Source organism: Notamacropus eugenii, chromosome 3 (genome assembly GCF_028372415.1).
Source record: "Notamacropus eugenii isolate mMacEug1 chromosome 3, mMacEug1.pri_v2, whole genome shotgun sequence".
Lineage (NCBI taxonomy): Eukaryota > Metazoa > Chordata > Mammalia > Diprotodontia > Macropodidae > Notamacropus > Notamacropus eugenii.
This window is the reverse complement of record NC_092874.1, coordinates 60,165,426-60,186,337: the sequence shown is the minus strand read 5'-3', so window position 1 is coordinate 60,186,337 and position 20,912 is coordinate 60,165,426. Positions and strand designations below refer to the sequence as shown.

General features: G+C 36.1%; 2 protein-coding genes and 1 pseudogene across 5 annotated transcripts in view; all 3 read right to left on the bottom strand.

Annotated features, from left to right (window-relative positions):
* Positions 1-20,912, bottom strand: part of MALRD1 (MAM and LDL receptor class A domain containing 1) — a 1,140,778-nt gene that overhangs the window by 195,833 nt on the left and 924,033 nt on the right. For 3 of the 4 annotated variants that reach the window (XM_072651641.1, XM_072651639.1, XM_072651642.1), the window contains one exon: positions 14,549-14,706. The exons of the other annotated variant lie outside the window; for it this stretch is intronic. In XM_072651641.1, coding sequence (XP_072507742.1) covers positions 14,549-14,706 — 158 coding nt within the window. The remainder of the gene's footprint in view (positions 1-14,548; positions 14,707-20,912) is intronic. 4 annotated transcript variants of the gene reach the window in all.
* On the bottom strand, positions 17,997-20,731 carry LOC140532776 (kinetochore-associated protein DSN1 homolog). Its single transcript, XM_072651638.1, is given in 2 exon segments — positions 17,997-18,966; positions 20,320-20,731. Coding segments are annotated over 2 exon segments (1,200 nt in total). The 5' UTR covers positions 20,651-20,731; the 3' UTR covers positions 17,997-18,097.
* Positions 18,111-20,321, bottom strand: LOC140532775 (large ribosomal subunit protein uL3 pseudogene; annotated as a pseudogene).

Genomic DNA, 20,912 nt, shown 5'->3' with positions numbered 1-20,912 from the left:
AAAAAAAAGTTTGTAAAATTTTGTCGCCATCCATTTAGAAGTATGTAAGAATATTAATTACTTTATTGAAATAAAAACTATGCCTCACAGACTTTTCCTGAACCTCTTTAGTACAGGGCACTTAGGGATTCATTCATAAAAGGTAAGTAGGTAAGTAGAGCCTCCCCAAGTCACTAATGATCTATCCAGGATTTTGTTCTCAGAATGTGGCTAAGCACACTCCAGTAGATTTTCTGGAAACAACAAATATCAAAAAATGGTTACAATTTAAGGGTGGAGTCAGCTGAGTAAATCACTAAATTACCTCATTTCACTAAACACTTCCTTAACCAGATAGGAACATAGCTCAGTTGAATTAAATCAGCCAAAGGCATTCCAACTAAGTATAAAAAGGCTTTGATCAGTTCAGATGCTGCTAATAAGCCAGCAGAAGAAGTGGGAATGATACCGAAGAAGATGAGTGTTCAGGTTTTATTTCTAGTATTAGTAATATTACACTCATCCCAGGAGTGGGGAACCCATGGCTTTAAGACCACATTTGGCCTTTTCTTTGTTCGGTGAAGTTTGGATTCAGTCAAAGGGCCACACCTGAAGACCAAGAGGGCCATATGTGGCCTCAAGGCCACAGGTTCCCCACCCCTGATTCATCCATTCAAGGCTATCCTAAAAACCCTGAGAGGATATAGAAGCCACAATTCAAAGGACTCCATGTATCAGAGAGTGGGAGAGTTAAGACAGCTCAGATTATTTACTATCACAAAGTAAAATGAAAAACATGATCTTTATATAAATAAAACACATAGATACTAAAGAGAAGTTATGCAGAGACCACTCAAGGAAATCAACTGGTCATCAATGGAGACTTTCCAGCTCTAATATTTGAAAAATAGCACCTAAATCTCTAGGTTATCCTAGAACCCTGAGAGAAAAAGTAGCAGTGGTCCTCTGAGGATTCAGCCTACCAGTATGAGTAAGGATCAGGAGAACAAACTAAGAGCACATTGTATATATTATCACATTGTAGGAAGAGATGATTTATATTGATGAACTTTTTACTTTAATTTTAATTTTTTTTTTTTTTTACAAATGGATGGTAAGCATCCAGCACTCAGGTCTTTACTCTCAAGGAACTGGGCTGGGAGAGTGTGGGGATGGAAATGCCTTTTGTAAATAGATAAAGTATTTAAAAGAAAGTATAGAACAAATAACAACTAGGAGAGGCTTAGGACAAGATATGACAGATGAGCTAAGTCTTAAAGGAAGCTAAGAATGTAAGAGGTGGGGCAAAGAGTGTGTTTCAGGTATGGGAAGAGAGTTAAGGGTAAAGAGGGTTGCAGCAGCCTGTGCAAAGATACAGTAAGGAGGAAAGGGAATACTGTGTTTGGGAAACAGGGCAGGATGGCCCGGAGACTGGGTGAATGGAAAAAATATGTAAGGAATCTGAAAAAACAGAATGGAGCCTGGCTGTGAAGAGTTTTAAATGTAAAACAGAGAAGTAAATGTGTCTTCATGTTTTCTGTGCTGTTCATTTTGGAGGCTTGTAATTTTCCTCGTCTTTAGCTTTCCTTAAAATGTGTTATTGTCTAAATGAACTCTTGTAGACAATGATACAGATTACTGGATGATGAACCAGATTCTTTCAGTGGCAAAGGCTTCTCAGAAAAAGTACAATCCCTTTGGGAGGCTCATTAACACTTCCAGACCTCAAGGTTATCATTTGGTAAACCATTGCTTCACTGAACAAAATGATAATGTAGAAGCCTGAAAAAAGGCAAGTATAAATTCAAAAGACAGTTTTTTGATTACCAGGAATTCATTTTCTAAGAAATAATGTGGATGGATGCATTGCAAGGTAAAGACAGAGCAATTATGACACAGTTGCCAAAGGTCTCTGTGTATGTATGTGTAAATGTGTATAAGTTCATGTATGTGGGTATGAGAGATGTCAGACAAATTTAAAATATTTTAATTATCTTACACATTAATATCATCTTCATTTTAAAATATATTTCCCATACCAAATGCCTTACCATCCACTTGTAACAAAAAAATTTTAAAAAGTGAAAACAAGTAGTCCAGCAAAACTAAAAATAAATATAAAAAAACTAATCAACATTTCTTATTGTCTAACAATATGTGTAAAGTATGTGTTCTAAACTGATTCTCTGGATCCCCTCTCACACTATGAGGTTGAATTCCCAGAGGGTGGCTACCACTCTTCTTCTTAGATGGGTTTAGGAGACCCATCCTTAAACTGCAGCCATATTTTTAATATTTATTGTTCCAAGGAAATCTATTAGAGTGTGCTTAGCCATGTCCTGAATCCAAAATCCTGGATAGATCATTAGTGACTTGGGGAAGCTCTATTTATCTTTTTTTGAATTACTCTCTAAGGACCCTGTACTAAAGAGGTTCAGGAAAAGTCTGTGAGAAACAGTTTTGATTTAAATAAAGTAATTAATATTCTTACATACTTTTAAATTGATTGTAATAAAATTTTACAAACATTTTTATCTTTCATTCTTGAGTCGTCTCTTCAATGCCTCTCTTCAAGATCAGTGTATTTTTCTTATATAGAGCTCCTATATCTGTTTAATACTACTAAATGAGTCTTCTTTTCTATTAGATTGCCCATATCAGTATATTTGTATTCTCAGTGTATTATTTCTCCTTTTAATTCTTCAGAAACTTGCCACTATGGATTCATTTTTTTCTATTCTGCTCATTATAGTAACAGAATGTGAGTATTAAAAAAGTTCACAATAGCTGTGTAGTCTCATCTACCCAACAAAGGACTCACCATTGTATTGTAACTGACAAGTGATTGTCCAGCCTTTTCTTGAAGACCACCATGGAATAGAACCCACTGCCTTCTAAGACAACACATTCCTCTTTCGGATGGGTCTGATTTGAAGGAAATTTTCCTAACATCAAACTTAAAAATGGCTTTTCATAACTTCCACCCTTTATGTCTAGTTCTGCCATCTAGGGCCATATAGAACAAGTTTAATACCTCCTTCACAGGACAGCCCTTCCAGCACCTAAATACAGCTAACATATCCCCCCTTCTTTCTTTTCCAGACTAAACAAACCCAAGTCCTTCAATTGATCCTTTTTATGACATGGACTAAAGGGCCTTCACTGTCTTGTTTCCTTTCCTCCAGACTCTCTCCTGCTTATCAATGTCCTGGAGTGCTCAAAAACCTGGGTCAGAGTAGATCGAACAAAAACAGATCGTGGATGTCTTTTTTTGTTGTGCTTGTTAGGCCACATTTGAACTCAGGAAAATAAGGACTTCCTCACTCCAGCACTCCATCCACTGCATCACCTAGCTGCCCCAAAGCAGATTACATAATACAATTATCATTCTCTTTCTCAAAGATATGGTCCATGATGCAACCCAAGATCTTATTAACTTTTGTAGTTACTAAATCACATGACTAATTCATACTAAGTTTACAATTCACTAAAAAAAAAAACCAATTTTTTGAACTGTTATCTATCTGTGCCTCCCCTATCTTACACACAGTTCATTTTTAAGTTCAAGACTTTCCATGAATCTGTATGGAAATGAATCTTATTAGATAACACTCAATGCTCTAGACTCTGAAAATTTCTTTTGGATCTTAACTCTGTCATCCATTACTACTAAGTTATCTATCCCTCCAGCTTTATTATCTCCACACTTAATGAGCATAAAATTCATGTCTTTATTTTGAGTATTTTTAAATAGCACAAGGCCACCCATAAATTACTGGGTACTCCACTGGAGACCTCTTGCTAAGCCTACACAGAACCATTAACAATTATTCTTTATTTTGGCCATCCAACCAACCAATTCTGCATTCACCTGATGATATTATGATATGATCTGCACTTTCTCTGCACTTTTAATATGCACTGAGCATATTAAAAAGCATTCATACCTTTTCAACTTTTGAGACTGTGCCCAGTCTACTGGAGCACTTAATTAACTTCTCTTGCCATTACGTGAGCACCAATGTGGCATGCTTGCTCTCCATCTGGAATCCCTTGTTGCTACTGTGGCTAGTCTGCTCTTTGTATTGTCAAAAATCTGCTGGATTGTTATCTTCAAATCTCTTCTTTTATGCAAGTCATTTATAATATACTGCAATCTAGTTACTCTCCTCACGCAAACATTTCTCCATGGTCTTCTTGGATTACTGGTCATTTTGATTCTTTGGAAATAATAATACTTCAAAGAAAATGTGTTTTTTTTTAATTCATTGAGAAGCTTCAGGATCACTGATAGCACTGAACAATTTCCTCAGTGGAATCCTAGCTTCTTCTATCTCCTATTTAATTCTAGACCCAGGCTATTAGGCATGACAGCATCTCCAAGATACATGTACATTTAGTGTTTCTATGCAAGATATCTGCTGAAATAACCAGCTCTATGCATTGTCCATCCAGTTGAATATCATAGTATGTGCTATGAAATTGCTAAGTATTAAATTACTTTAATTTAAAGAGCTTTATCCAGTTCTTATGAGAACATCTCTAATTCCTCATTCTTTGCATCAGATGTTAATGAAAACCCTCCAATTATCTAAGATCCCTTTAAGTTCTCAAAGTATGGTACTTAGATTATCATAAAGATCTTTTTGATTATTCCTATTTGGTTACTAGAAAGTGAAATTATTTACTATACAAGGTCTCTTGGAATGCCCCCTCCCCCTACTCCTAGTCCATCTTCGCCAACATTATCTGAACAAAAATTCCCTTAACATCAATACCAACCATTATTTCCTAAGGCAATGCCTAATTGTTAGGAAGTATTTTTTCCCCCTTCAATCAAGTATATATAAACTCTTACTTACTGTTCTTGGTAATCTGGGGTCCAGTAGAATAAGAGTAATTCATTTTTCTCATTTTTCTTATATCAGTTCGTCACAAAATTGAAGGCACTAAATTCCTTTTATGTTTTCTTTTTGGTCAAGTTAAGTGTCCATTTTTAGTACCTGCATATGTATATGTATTGCTGGGTTAACTAAATGCACTAGCCATCCAACCGTATGTCATAAAATAGGCAATATAGACTCGTCATCCATTTTTTCCCCTTGTATGCAGTGTATGGCAATCTCTTTTGACTGGACATACATCTTGTTGAGGAGAGATACTCGTAATGCTCAAGGATACTAAATAGGATTAAGGGCCCTTTTATATCTTTATATTGCAACATGTCTATTCATGGTGAAGGAATTTTTTACCTAGTGGTCAACCTGCTGCTTCTGAGCCTCTCAGTAGTTACTAACTAACCAGGTTTTCTAACAGCAGACATTATTTTTTAAACTGAGAAGTAAAAAACAAATTTTAGAAACTATTTATTTTGGACCAGACCACTGGACTCTGACAGCCAATGGTAACAGTGGACAGTTTTGAACAGTACAATTTTAGACAGGCTCACATGCCATACTAGAAGATGTCTGATTCTACATACTGCATTTTTTTTTCATTTTGGAATGCCTTCTCTATTCTCATTTAATATATTACTCCTCTCCCCAAAATGTCTTGTGTCTTCCTTGATACAAGACATTAAATGGTAAGTGTCAGATCCAATTATATTTAAAGGTTTTATAGTGAACAATTCAATCTTGACCTCCTTCATCAAAAGGCAATGGCTAAGTTCACAATAGCAATCTAAGAGCTATCACTGATATGTAAAGCTTGAGTTCTCAGAGTTACATTTGGCCATGCTGGCTCATTTATTACTTCTATAGAAAGCTGTATGAACTTATTCATTTGGAGTATTTTTTAAAAATCTAAGTAAAGTTTTACATTTTATCCAATAACATTGCTACCACAGTTTAGGGAAAAAATACATGAATATATCATAAAAGTTATCTATTCACTCTTATTTCTTTCAAAAAGAACTTGGCAATAATAAAAGTCCATTAATCATTGTTTTCAGTAAAATTTCCTTGTACTGCACCTAAATTTACTATACCCAGTTCAGAAATATTTCTGTTCATATTAAATGCCTGACATAGTCAGAAAAGTGGGGATGGTTGGCAATATATTATCTCATACATGGGAAATTAATTTGGCTTTGGCTTGTGGCTACCATGGCAAAATGTAAGAATAAAAAAAGATATTAAATAGAATTTCTGTATCTATGAGGAACATCTTCCCCCTTTCTCTAAATATTACAGAATCACAGAATTTCAAAAGCAGAAGGACCCACCCTCAGACACCATCTAGTTCACCTGAACTCTATGCCTACTCAATAAATAATAACCTACTCCTTTTGTGAAGAATTACAATTGGAAGGGGGCATTTTCTTCCCAAGCAATCCATTCTATTTCTAGATAGCTTTTATTGGGCTCTGAAATTCCCTGGCCATTAGTATGAAAATATTCCATTGGTCAGTTCAAACACTGTTACACACAGCTCATGAGTCACTATTAAGTATGATTTTCTTCAAGAGCAATAATACTTTCTATGCCATAGAAGAACAATAGACATATTCTTGTAGGGAGGCTCAAAGTAGTCAAGTGCTATTAAATTCATTTAACATTTCAATTGATGCATAACCTCATCTCACTCATACAGGCTTCAGACTTTTCTCTCAGTCTCTTTCAATATGTTCTTCCTATTTTGTCTAGGGCCAGCTCATCACTTATGTTACAGTAGCTACCAAAATAAATGGACTAACAGATTAAATTAATGGACTATCCATCCCACTTCATATCACAGACTGTTCAAAATAATAACTAATTTTATATAGCTTTTGCTATGTGCCAGCCAAAGGAGTTTTTTCATCCACTTGTATTTTTTTTTCTGCTTCTGTTAGTCTAATCTCTTTGTAGGAATTATGTACTTCCTGAGAACCAGTGTAAGTATAATAGAGATAGGAATTAAGTTTAGGAAGACCTGAGTTCAAATCTTACCTCTGACATAGATTAACTTTTTGATCTTAGGCAAGCTAATTAATCTCTCAGAAGTAGAGCCAGCTCTATATAAATATACATATATATACATATATATATTTATCTATATTCTATAGATAAATTATTATTCTGTATCAGTGGAAGCAAGTCCTACATTGTGAGTATCCAATGCACTTCAAATGTCCACCAAAGGCTAAATAACAATCTCAATGATGAAGGCAGCCTGGGGCCTGAGGCAAACATTACAACCATTCAAATATTTGAGGCCAGAACCATGTAAAGTAATGTAATGCAATGCCACATACAATTAACGTAATGTAAAGTACATGTAATACCTAAGCTGTCTCTTCTCCAATTTAAACATCTCTATTTCCTTTAAGTGGCTTGGAAATATCATGGATTACCTCGAGTTTATCAACATCCTTCTTAAAATGTTGCAAACAGAAATGAGTAGATAGGTAGGTAGAGAGATTTTGAAAATGGAATACCATTTTAATTTTTTTGACTTATCTGGAAGAATAAAGTTACATTGGCAAAGCTGTATATGAAACATATGAGATATTGAATCAAAATTGGCACAAAGTAACTTCCACATTTTGATGTTTTGTGTATTATCACTTTGATGATAAAACAGAGATCTCCCATATTCTGAACTCCTCTTTTTGTAGTTAATTAATTTAGTTGCAGGATCATAGGACTAGAACTGAAAAGGACCTTAGAGGCTATCTAGCCTAGCAATGTATTTTTTGTCGGTTTGTTTCTTTTACAGATGAGGAAACAGGAGCCAAAAGAGGTCCCTTGTCAAAGCGACCTGCAGAAATCAAACAGCTAAGATTAGGCAGAGGTGTAATTGGAATCTGCATCCTTTGATTTCATAATCAGATCTCTTTCAACTTTACCATGTGTTCTTTTGAAAAAAAAATGGCACTAATTCCGTGATTAAGCTGTTGAACCTTTTCTAACAATAACAACAAAAACAAAACTTGGCTATAAAGAATCGTATAGGAAGCCAAGATTTACTATCTCTTTCAAAGAAGACTTGTTTCCCTCAGAGACATCCAAATCCCAATCCCTATGAGATCTGCTAAGGTAAAAATCAGTTTCACATTGATCCTGCAGTACCCACAGTTATGCAATTCAGGAGGCAGATAGTCTGTCACATTTAATCAAGGCAGCTTCACAGTCACCCTTAAATACCTCACACAGTAACATATCCTTCTATAGAAACTGCTCTCTTTGTCTTAGGAATAATACAGACTGTTCACCACCTGAAAATCACTGCAGGACTGGTCCACCTCCCATTCCCAGAATACATTTCCTCAATGGTGTTCTTTACATCTTGTCCTGCTCACAACTGGTGGTCATTTCCTTGAATCTCCTTGTGCCCAGGTTGAAGAAGCTAGGAAGAACCATAGCCTCTAAGTGAAATCATCGTACTCTGGAAAGGCTATTAAGTTTCAATACAGCTTTGCTTAGGTGTCATTAGTATTTTCCCTTTTAAAAATAGTTTACATGACTGAGAAATTCAGAGAAATGAGTGAACAGTAATTATTGCATCAAATGAAGTCATCCCACAGCCTTATAGGGAATAGGACAGAGGCTTAGCCTCCTCTGAACATTCACCCTGGCTGCTATAATCAAGATTTTGTGGTTGCGGTTTGTCCTCTGTTCTCAAGGAGGATCATGACACTAGGGAGATGATAACAAGCCTTGCAGTTGACTGACTTGAGTCAAAGAGGGCTGGGCAAAGTCACCAGCCTCACATTTTCTTCCATAGCCATCTGAGTCTACTGGCCAGATATTCATCAGGAAGACTGGAGATAGCCCAGGATACAATGGGAGACCTAGGTCTTTTAAGCTAAAAGTCTTTTGAAGTTCTCACTTGGAGTGAGAAAATGCCTCTTCAGTGAACAGGCCTCTGTAAGAAGTGAGTCAAGGGATGGCCCTTTTAACTAAAAAAAAAATCAACCCTGAGGGAAAACCCTCAGGGTTGCTGGCCGAAAGATAAACAGCTACTATTTACATTCACTCCAGCCAGAAGGGGCCAAAAACACATGAATAGTGGTACTTGGGCAGGGACCTCTTATCCAGTTCATGAGATATAACCAAGAAGGTTCACACAGAAGGCAAATTCTCCGTTTTATTGCCATTTATATGAATTTTTCTAATGTGCCTTTATATAGCTTTTTATATGCTTTTATATGGCATTTATATGCCTTTATGAGTACGCTTGTTTTATGTCCTCAGTTATTCATGACAACTGAAAATTTCTAAGTACTGTTGTTCAGTCATTCAGTTATATCTGACTCTTTGTGACCTCATGGATCATCGTATTCGTAGTCATTTTTTAGTAAAGATACTGGAATGGTTGACCATTTCCTTTTCCAGTGGATAAAAGTAAACAGAGATTAAGTGACTTATCCAAGGTCACATATCTAATAAATACCTAAAGCCCAATTTGAACTTAGGTTTTCCTGTCTCCAGGCCCAGTGTTTTATTCAATGCTCACCATTAATCTTAGCTGGCAAGGTTCAGCTTTTTAAAGCACAAAACAGAATTTTAGGGCTAATATTTTTGTGTGTGTCCTCCAATATATAAAAGCATATACAACCTTAAGCAGTATGCCATAACTGAGATATAGCTGGTAAGATTTATCTTGCCAGTTAATAAAATGGACTTTTTTTCTATTTTAATAGATATTATGGCAGTCATTGAGGAGCACTTTGGATTTCAGAGTTTTCAGTCATTAATAAAGGGATAGCATTCACTAATGCTCAAGGTGAAAAGGACTATTGGTATTTCACTGATCAGTAAAACCTGAACATTTAAGTCATAACTCACCATTTAGTAGTGTCCTTTTCAAAAACAGATGTACAGTATATTCCATACAACAGAAATATTATCTCAGGGAAGTACTCAGGGGTCAGTACTTATTAATTCCACTTCAGTACTTCAGTGGATTCAAAATCTCATTTCAATGGCACAGAATTCCATCCATTCATACCATTCAGTCCCCTCTACTCTTCCTATTCAGTTCTGGGCCTGTTCATTGCCCATGTCCAAGACATATGGACTAAGAGATTAATTTGCATATGATAATCTGCAAGATTAAATTTTTATCCATTTGTTTTTTCTGGTAATAGAACTTTGCCTACCATGAAGCACTATATAAAAGCTAGCTACAGTAATCTATTTTTAGTGGTTGTGTCATAACAATGAATGTAGTAAAATGGTTACAGGAACTGGATTTAAGAAAGTCTGGGTTCAAGCCCAGTCTCTTCATATATATTAATGTGTATTAATGTAATGTGCATGAGTGTATTAATTCTTACTGTATAGCTTTGGATGAGTCACTTAATCTCAGTTCCTCAAACAATTCTCTAGGACTGCAAGTTACGGATGAAATGGTGATTTATATCATTATATAAAAAAAGTTTCTGTACAGGCAATTCTCCATGCCAATGAAATAATATGTGTATGGACACACACACACACGTACACATACACACATATACACACACACACACATGAAAATAAATGGTATTGAAGAGGAACTAGAATATAATGGAGTTTTAGGCAATTACAACAAGGTTATCAGGAGCATCCACAAGATTTTAGCATCTTTAGGAAATTTCTCTTTCCCTTCTACTCTGCACTGAATACCCTTCAGTTCAATAACAAACAGTTAGCTCTTGATTTTGATAATCAGAGGAGGATTGAACAAACTTATAGCTATCTTAGCAAAGGTGTGCTGGAACAACTTAAACTGGTTCATGAGGCTGATTGATAAATTTTCACTGTCAGTATTTACACTACAGAAAAGGAATCAACTATAACTAATCAGGGCTTTGTTTAATCTTTCTTGATAATTTAGATTTAGTAAAGTGATAAAAAAGTTAATCATGAAGATTAACCTTAAAAATGTGTCATACATGTATCCTGTCCCCCCCAAAAAGCTGGTAGTTAAACATTTACAAACACTCTCCTTTTTAGTAGTACATATCAATACATTTTGTAAGTTCTTCTATTTGAATGAAAGACATTTTTTGTCTCTCAAGTTAAAGGCTTTTTAATTTTTAATTTAATTTTTTTTGTGATTAACAAGCAAAAATTATATACCCTCATCAAAATCATATGTGATTATCATAAAGCAGTCTGGAGTGGAAAATCATTTGCAAGAGTCTGCTTGTTCTCTGCCTTCACTTTCATTGAGGATACCTTCAAAATATGAAATGACTATTGTAATAAGAGTTGTATTGAGGGGAGAAAAATAGATACAAAGATCAAAAACTGCTGATGTACTTTTGCTTGCATTTTTTTGTGATAATATCATATGTGTTTTTTCCCCCTCATCATTAGGTATTTTAATTTGTGTGTATATGTCTGTGCATGTATGTGTGTGTGAGACATCTTTTAAAAAGTTCTCTCTCATTATTTTAAAACTTCCATTTCTTCCAGAACAGATGTTTTCAATGCATATTTGGTTTGGTCCAGTTGCTTTTCCTGACTCGTTTTCTTTTACGTGTCATTTCTGCTTCCTTATTTAGGACCTGATGTTTGTCAGAATCCCCATGAAAGATACCACCGTCATTGTGATGGAAAAAGTCACATATGACGATGGATTGCAAAATGCTGACAGATATCCGGAACTCTCTATCAATGGGTTATCTTTCCATGCTCTTGAAATGATATAGCTTAATTGGGTTTTGGGACAAGCTTTCCAAAGATTTTCACTGTTGTCTATGGTGACATTACTCAGGAAAAAAAATCTCCTAGGATTCAGTGTAAAAATTTAGAAATAGGTTTACAGTCTCAACTGACCAAAACTGCTTTTGGCTGTTTTAATTCTCCTTTTAGAAAGCAGATGAACTATTTTCTGGATGAGAAGTTACCCAACTCTTTGGGTTTCTTCATCGTAACATTTGTTTTATTTTAGTCAAACTTTTATAAGAAGTGACAAGAGTCAAAGTCTTCACCTTTATCCATTTTGCATTTTTTCGATTCAAAGAACTGTTTTAATAGATAAGGTGAGAGGTCTTTTAATTAAGTGCACATGATATCTTCTCATCATTGGCCTTTCTTCTAATTTGTCATTGATTTTGACTTTTGTTCCAACTATCTAATGATCTGACAGTAGATACCTGATTCTGAAATGATTCCATCAAAAAGATAGGGCCAATTCCATTAAAATATTTGTGTTACCATCCCTTATTGTATTTTTGGCAGTCTTTTTAAAGAAAAAAATGTCAATTTTCTATGATGTTCATAAGCCTTTAGTCTCTTTTATTTCTTAATTCTAGAGCTTACTTTTGCTGTCTTCCCTTATATACACCTTTGTATTTAAATCATCAAGGAACAAAATATATGTTGACTTGATTTTGAGGAGATCTTTCAGTTTTCCAAAGATTTTCTATATTTATTCATTCTATTTAATAGATATTGGCATAAAACTGAAATTTTCTGCATAACAGTTTGCTTATACTCATCATGAACATGACAACCTGAAATGACTTAGTGCCCATAAAACCAGCAGGCAAAAATATGATATAGTGAACATAGTATTTACTTTAGAATCAGGAAGTAATGTATTTACTTTCTCCCTCTAATAATTTCTAGATTTGATCATAAACAAATGTCTCAATTTTTCAGGGCCTCAGTTTCTCCATTTTGAAAATGGTGATAATAAAACTGTCTTATCTTCTTTGGTACTCATCTAACAAGATTATGGTAAAGCTAAAAATGACAATGTAAATAAAGGGCTTTGAGAATCTTTAAGTGATTATTTCTTATTTTTTCCTTAATGCCAACTCAGCCAAGTTCTAAACTTGAGGTAACTACAAGGATAACCTGCCAATGACATTACCATTTAGTTGCAATTTTCTATTCTTTTTTGTTTTTGCTGTTGTTTGTTGGTTTAAAGTGATGGTACCAATAGTGATACAGTTTAGCTCCCCCAGTAGAAGGTAAAGTAATATAATTGGGGGAACTCACCACCAAGAGCCAAGCCTTTGAGAATGCTCAAATTTACCCTTCCTCATTGCTTACACAAATCATACGCAGATATTCCTTTCCGGGTTCCAATCCAACCTCACATGAAAGTTTGGTGAGCCTGCTTCTGGCCATGAGTGACTAGGAGCCCACTGCATGTAGTGACAAGTAGTCTTTTGATCTTAGAAGAGCCAGTGATTCAGAAGGCACCGAACTGGAATTGAGCATGCAAACAAAATCATACCCATCACCCAATGGCTCACTCTCTCCCTCAGTCTTTTTGCTCTTTTCCTTCCTAGTGGCCAATAAGGTGAGAATTGTTGTGGGCTGTGTGCTGGAGAGAGTAATGGTCACCACATTTACCACCAGCTCCTATGTGGCCACGAACACAAGCCAACTCTGTTTCTTTTGTATTTATTCTTTCTTTAACTATAGCTAAACAGATATCCAGAGATGCAATTGACTGTTACCACCTAGTGAACTACAAAAGGTTAAGAGAGCCAACAAACGTTCTCCTACCCCTGGAATCCAGAGCGAAGAGCTGAGTTCACATGACCTAATAATAATAGCAGCAGATCCCATTAAGGAATTAATTCAGCAATGGAGAGATGTGCCTCTTCTAGCCCAGCAGTGACTGTTCCCATCAGTGTTCTGAAACGAGGTAGCCTAGCTGAGCAAGGGAATAAATTGTCCACCAGTGATACCTCAGACAGAAATGAACTTGATGGCAATGTCAGAAGAGTAGAAAAAAGGTCCCATGGTCATGAGTCATGAAATATCTCTCTGGTCTATATATTCCTTAAATGTGTCCTTATTACCTTTGTTGATTAAATTTCCTTGTACATGACAGGAAAGAAAGCCTACTTACCTCTAATGATGTGGCTGTAATTTTGTATCTTATGTCCTTGTTACACCAAAGAAAATATTGGCCAAGTAAATGAAAAGAAGCGCTGCACAAATAAAAGTTAATCTGAAAGCTATCATTTTGAGCACTTTCCATCACTGCCACAACCATGCTTCTTCAGACATTTAAGAGCTCTATGACCCTGGGCAATTCACATCACTTGTTTTGCCTTTATTTATTTATTTGTAAAATGGAGATCATTATAACACCTACTTCCATAAGAGATTCAAATGATAACATACACACACATATATGCATATGTATATATGTATATGTATGTATGTGAAGTGCTTTGTAAACCTTTAAGCACTATATTCATGTTGACCAATAAAGATTTCGTAAGTATGGAGAGGTTGCAATCTATGTTGGTGAAGGGAGTATTTGCACTTATAAAACTGTCAAAATAAAACTAGTCTTTGTCAATTTTTACTAGGAGGAAAATATAGAGCCTTACTATTCTCACTTAAATATTAACAATATACAATCTTTTAAACTCTGGACTATAATGGGATTTAAGCCTAAAGATAAAATATCCAAGATTTATTTAATTATTAGGAACAACAGAAATTACCATTCGTGAATATCCTACTCAAACAAACAAAACCAGAAGCATTAAATCAAGGAGCTGGCACTCTAATTATTAAGAAAATGTGACAATTAAATGATTGTTTAAACAGCTTAATCTGTAATTGGTAATAACCTCAGTACTTTGATAATGATTACAAAGAGTTCTTTTTCATGTTACCTTTAATATTCCCACATCACTGGGACCACTGATGTAGAACCAAAACCGAACAGTACATATTCCAAGGCTTGCTGGAAAGAAGTGGGTGGTAGTAATTCTTGCTGTATATCCTTCTCTGGGGCCAGAGGAGTTGACATAGAGAAAATACTGTCCATTGCCTTGAAACATATAAATAAGAGTGTTCTTTCAGTGCAGTGATATATTTTAAATAACAGAGAATCTCTTTATGTCACATACCAGTGACAAATATTCAAGAAATCCTTCTATTCTCGTAAGATACAATACCTGAAAATTTGATACTTCATTTTGATAAGCAAGAGGTAATCTCACCATGAGACTCACCGAGCTCCCTTGGGGAGTTTGAATCAAGTATGTTGTTGCCAAACATTTATCTTGCCTCCAGAACTCACTTTCTCTATTTAAGTTTCCTAATCTGGCAACTCCTAAATGAAAATTGCCAGAAAAAAGATCACCTCATACAGTTCTGATCAACGTAGACATTTAATAGATGTTACTGACCAAGTGACTGACATTTTTAATCCCTGGGACAAATTTAAAGCTAACAAGTATAATAATTAGCAAAAGTATCTGGAGAGTGGTTTAATTTTGAGGGGCGCCAGACTATTTGCTTTAATTACAACTTGTGTAGTACATTATTCAGGTACATTAAACAAGAAAAAACAGAATTTAAGAATATCTTGAGGGACCAAGAACATTTTTGAATTTATTGTTTTTTTCTGGTCCTTTTAGCAATAATAAATGAAAGATGCCGATGTTTATACACAGTTGCACTCATTCTATTGATACCATTTTTGGTGTCCTTCTACTGAAACTGTGGCTGCTAAAGTGACTCCTGAGGAACAAAATGACTTTTCTGAGAATAACCAGTTATAGAAAAACTTCCACTATATGCTAATTATTTAAAATGTTTATTTTGTTGCAGGCCTGACCTACGCTGTCTCTATAGTCAATCTTGGGCCTGGAAATGAATGAGAACCCTGCAGACATTCTAATTTTTAACATACACAAAAAGAGTTTTCTCAACTGTAGCATAGAAAGGATAAACCAACAAGATTATAGGTTTGGTTTCTTTCCCACATTTCCATAACAAAATTCATCCAGTCAAAAAAGTATGTTGATTTCCACAAAAATGAGACATTCAAGAAGTCTGAAGGTATCTGGATTGTGAGCAGGATGTTTTTCTTCTTTAGGTGACCAGGAAGTTGTATCAACAGCTCTATTCCTAGTCTCCTGGACCAATAAAGTCTTAAGAACAATCTCCCTGTCTTTTAGCAAAAACAAAAACAAAACCCAACAAGAACACCACTGTCCCTGTCTACATGGCAAGATGTTTCTTCTACCATAATATTCATTGTTAGTAAGGAAGAAGGACCATTAATAATGTTAGTTACTGTAATACAAACAGAAAAGGGTGCAGCTCTGGTAGATATGTTAAATTACATAGAATTGAATTTTGCCTTATTACTTTTAGATAACATTAAAGTAAAGGCATGCAGATCATAATGATTACATGTACATGTTTTTTTTTCCTTATTTGTTACTCCAATATTTGATACCTATCTTTCAAATTTAGTTTAATTATGTGGAATCCACTTTGTGATCTCCTCTCTTTCTGTCTTTGCTTGTCTGTCCAGAAAGAAAATGGTATAATTCTAAATGCTATAATACTAGAATATGGCTTTTGTTTAAACATATCTAATGAAAATCATAGCTTTTCATTAAAGAGTATAGAATTCATTAGCTATATATGTAAAATGATGTCATAAAAAACTAATTGAAAGATTTTCTAAATTAATGTAAGCATGCTTGCATTAAAACATTTTATGCTACAGAGCCCTCAAATGAATGTGAAATTTTTAAAAAATATACTATAAAATATGGCTATTCATTCTCAGTAAAATATTGTAATTTCACTAAAAACTTAAATCTATTTTCCACTATGCTATGCAGCAGAACCCAGCTGTAAGAGGCAAATGTTGGAAATGAATGGGAAAGAATGATTTGATGCTCACAGAAGCAATTTTTCAGCAAAATTTAGTCAACTCTACAGAGTTTTGCTTTTTAGCAGAAAATTATATTTGAAGATCTTGTTTCAGCTATTAAAAAGATACATATTCAATTCAACTTTGCTTACTGAGATTAAGTTATAGGATCATATATTTAGAGATAAAGAAGACCTTAGAGAATGAATTTAGTCAAACTCTCTTACTTTGTAGGTGAGAGACAACCCAGAGAGGTCAAAGTTTGGCAAGAGCATATAAGTACTTATTATCAAAAATAGGATTTGAATCTATGCCTTTTGATTTCAAGTTCAAGTTTCTTTGTACTATAACCAATTTATTGAGCAGCTTTAAAATATATATAATATGTGTGTGTATGAATTAATGTATGTGTACATATATGTATATGTATTCATATATGCATTTTATAAACTTTTCATTATATATACAGCTAGTTTACATATAACTATATATACATAACTAAAAATCTAAGGCAGACTTTGTATATGTGTGTGCATGTATACATATATACATATGTAAATATATATACTTTGAGGAACTTCATTAAGTTAGACTTTGTAGACATGTGAACTATATACCTGTATATATGTGTAGATGTATATAATATATGAAAATATTTTGAAAATAATGACTATACATGAAAAATATCACCATTAAGGGATTATAATAAACTAAGATCTTAGGAAACTTACGATGAACACATTTTTAAATGAATTTTAATGAGCATTTCAAGTGTTTGCATGTAAATAGGTTTTCTGAAGTGCTTGAAAATGATTATTTTATGTAATTCAAATGTTTCCAGAAATGCTATTCACTTTATCAATTTATTGTGGAAGCAGAGTAAGGCATGTTAGGGCTGCTTCTTAGAAAAGGATAATCAATCAGCCTGAAGCAAAAAAATAAATAAATATAAGCCCTAGATCTGAGGTCAGAAATCCAAGAAGGTATCAGGCTCTGGGGAGCATGGAACCTGAAAAATATGGAAGCTACTAGTACAGAACAATGGCATATCTGTGCCTACCAATATGTTTTTTTCATGTGCAAAAAAGGAAAAGGAAAGGAAAACTTTTAATGATGATTTGTCTCACACAGAGAATCAAATCCCAGGGCATTATTGTTTTTTAAAAAAATCTCTACTCTAAATGTTACAATTTATTATAAACTCTCATGATTTTTGAAATAATGCATTTTGAATATATTTTTAACATCAACTCTTTTTTTTTTATTTATTTTTATTTATTTATTTATTTTTACCAATCCTCTTATTATATATTTAGAATTTTCACCAAAGAATGGGTATTAGGAAGAAGGCAGAAGACAAGCCTACATTCTTCCCAGACAGGGGTTGTTAACCTGAGGTCCAGACCTCCACGGATCCTTGGATAGATTTCAGGGGTCCATGAACGTGGATAGGATTTTCACAAACATTTGGTTCCCTCTGTAATTCTGTATTTTTATTTTTCACATTTAAAAACATTCTTTTGCGAAAGTATCCAATCCACAGGCTTCAAACAAAGTGGTCCATAACACAAAAAAATTTTAATAACTCTTGGTCTAGTAACATAGTATCTGAAGGGAAATTTGAATCCAGTGGGGTGAGGGTGGGAATTTGTCTTAAGAGAAAATAATGTTTCTTTACGCTCTCCAAATGGTGACTGCTTCTCTTACCAAGTTGCAAGGAGACCTTCTTGAAGAATTGTGTAGTATCTTCCATAAAAGAATACAACAGTCTTATTGATCCTTGAAGTTCATCTATCACGATCTCCATGCAGCTAAAAACCTCATTCTGGCTGTCTAATATTTTCTGGTAGTCAGGCTTTGTGCTAAGAATTTCACTTTATGAAGACTGAAGATACAGAGCAGGGTCCAATTCTATATCGGTAACTTTGGCTTCCTCTAACTTCCTGGATAACTCTTCAGCTTCTTTCTGGTGATGCAGCAATAGTTGATCCCAATTTGTACACTCCGAAGAAAGCCTGGCTATATATTCTTTTATCTCTGTCATTGATGCTTCCAAGGCGATATCTGTTGACTGCCCTTTTGATTCATCAAAGCATTTCTTTAAGGTACCATCATCTTCAAGTCTATTTGTAAAATGCTTGAATTCTTCAGAAATTGAAGATACTCTGGCTTTAAAAGTATCAAGACTGATGCTATCAACGTCTCTCAGAAAAGGTTCAAGTTTCTGTGCAGAGAACTGAAAACTGGAGAGTAGGAGACAGCCAAGGCGTTTGCTTTCAGCCAAATCTATGCTGATAGATCTGCTGAGCTCTGTAATACCCTGATGAAAGGGAGGCAGTGACTTCCAATGGTTTGTTTCTTTCATACTAGACCTACGCCAGGACTGACGCCTAGTTTTCTGATTGCTGTTATATTCTTTTTTTTTTTTTTTTTTTTTTTTTTTTTTTTTTTTTAATTGTGAAAAATTTATTGAGAATCCACCAGCTCCAAATTGGTCTGGAAACATCAGGCAACTTCTTCTTTTGCGACTCGGTCCTTTTTGAGTGGTCCCATGAAAGCTTTTTTCTCCTCCACAGTCTGGAACCGACCGTGGCCAAATTTGGATGTGGTGTCGATAAACTTCAGGTCAATCTTCTCCAGGGCACGACGTTTGGTCTGTACCAGCAGAGACTTTCGCAGAGTGAGGACACGTTTCTTCGTCCCAACGACACAGCCTTTCAGCATGATAAAGTCATTGGTCACTTCACCGTAGTGGACAAAGCCTCCCAGAGGATTGATGCTCTTGTCGGACAGATCATAATCTGTGGATGCATTGTTTTTGATCAGTTTGCCATCCTTGATCTGGAAGCCCTGGCCAATCTTATAGATCTTTTTGTTGATCTCAGTGCGATGGTGGTAGCCCTTCTGACCAGCTCGAGCCACAGAGAAGGCTACCCGGGCAGGATGCCAAGCTCCAATACATGCCACCTTACGCAGTCCTCGGTGGGTTTTTCGGGGCAGTTTCTTGGTGTGCCAGCGGCTAGTGACACCTTTGTAACCCTTGCCCTTTGTCACCCCAATGACATCAATCATCTCGTCTTGCCCAAACACGGTGGACACGGGCACCTGCTGCTCCAGCTTCTCACGGGCCCAGTCCAGTTTCTCAGCCACGCTACCGCCATTCACCTGGATCTCCATCAGGTGAGATTTCTTCTGCCTCAGAGGGAGCAGGCGCATCTGGGTGTGGGCAATGACGCGGATCACCTGGCAGTACTTCTTCATGCTGCTCAAGTCTTTCTCCAGCTGCTTTTTGCCATCCTCATCTTGCCACTTTTTGCAATACTTGGTGAAGGCCTTCTTCTTGGACTTATGCCAATTCTTATAGAACCGCCTCTTACACTCATCGCTGATGTGCTCGGCAAAGATGGTTTTAAAGCTACGCAGGCCTCGTGGGGTTTGCACATAGCCCACGATGCCCACAATGACCATGGGGGGCGTCTCCACGATCGTCACAGCCTCGACCACTTCCTTCTTATTGACCTTTGAGCCGGGCCTGTCCACCTCTCGAACAATATGGGTCATGCCTGCCTTGTAGCCCAGAAAGGCAGTCAGATGGATGGGCTTGGAGGGGTCATCTTTGGGGAAGCTCTTAACCTTCCCCCGGTGCCTGCTGCTTCTCTTTCGAGGCAGGAAGCCCAGAGAGCCATGCCTGGGAGCGGAGAACTTCCGGTGGGACATGCTGCTGCTGAGGTACCCGCGGCGGCCGCCGAGTCGAGTTTGGAGAGCTGCTGTTATATTCTTGTCGGGCCATGTACATGGGGCTGAGATCTTGAGTTTTTCCTGTTTCAGGGCTGTCCTCAGAATTCTTTCTTTTTCTTGAGACATCTTTAGTAGTCTCGGGGAAGGCAGAAGATGCAGCACAGACTTCCAGAGATGGATGGCTTGATGTTACTTGATGATCTTGAGTCTTGGGAACCACTACTTCCTCTTCAGTCACTCTTGCTGCCTTAGTATCATTCAATGAAGTTGATCTGGGTGGAGAAACTTCGGGAATCCGTCCGTCCAGGCTGGAGCTTCCGCACCTCTTATCCCCGAGCTCCGAGTCCCCAGGCTGGAACATGGCACCAACGCCGCCAGCTCCGAAATTCCCGCGCAAGGCGGCAGCGACGCCGCCCAACTGCGCCTGCGTGGCGGCTGGACATCTCCCGGAAGGGGGAATCTTAACATCAACTCTTTTACTGGATTTCCCTCATACTAAATGCAAAAGCAGCTTCAGGCTACACCTTATATTATCATGAATAGAAGTTGAGTTCTTAAATTTCACTCAATGTATATCAACATGCAATTAGACACATGTAGTAATAATGTAGGGGAAATTAAAG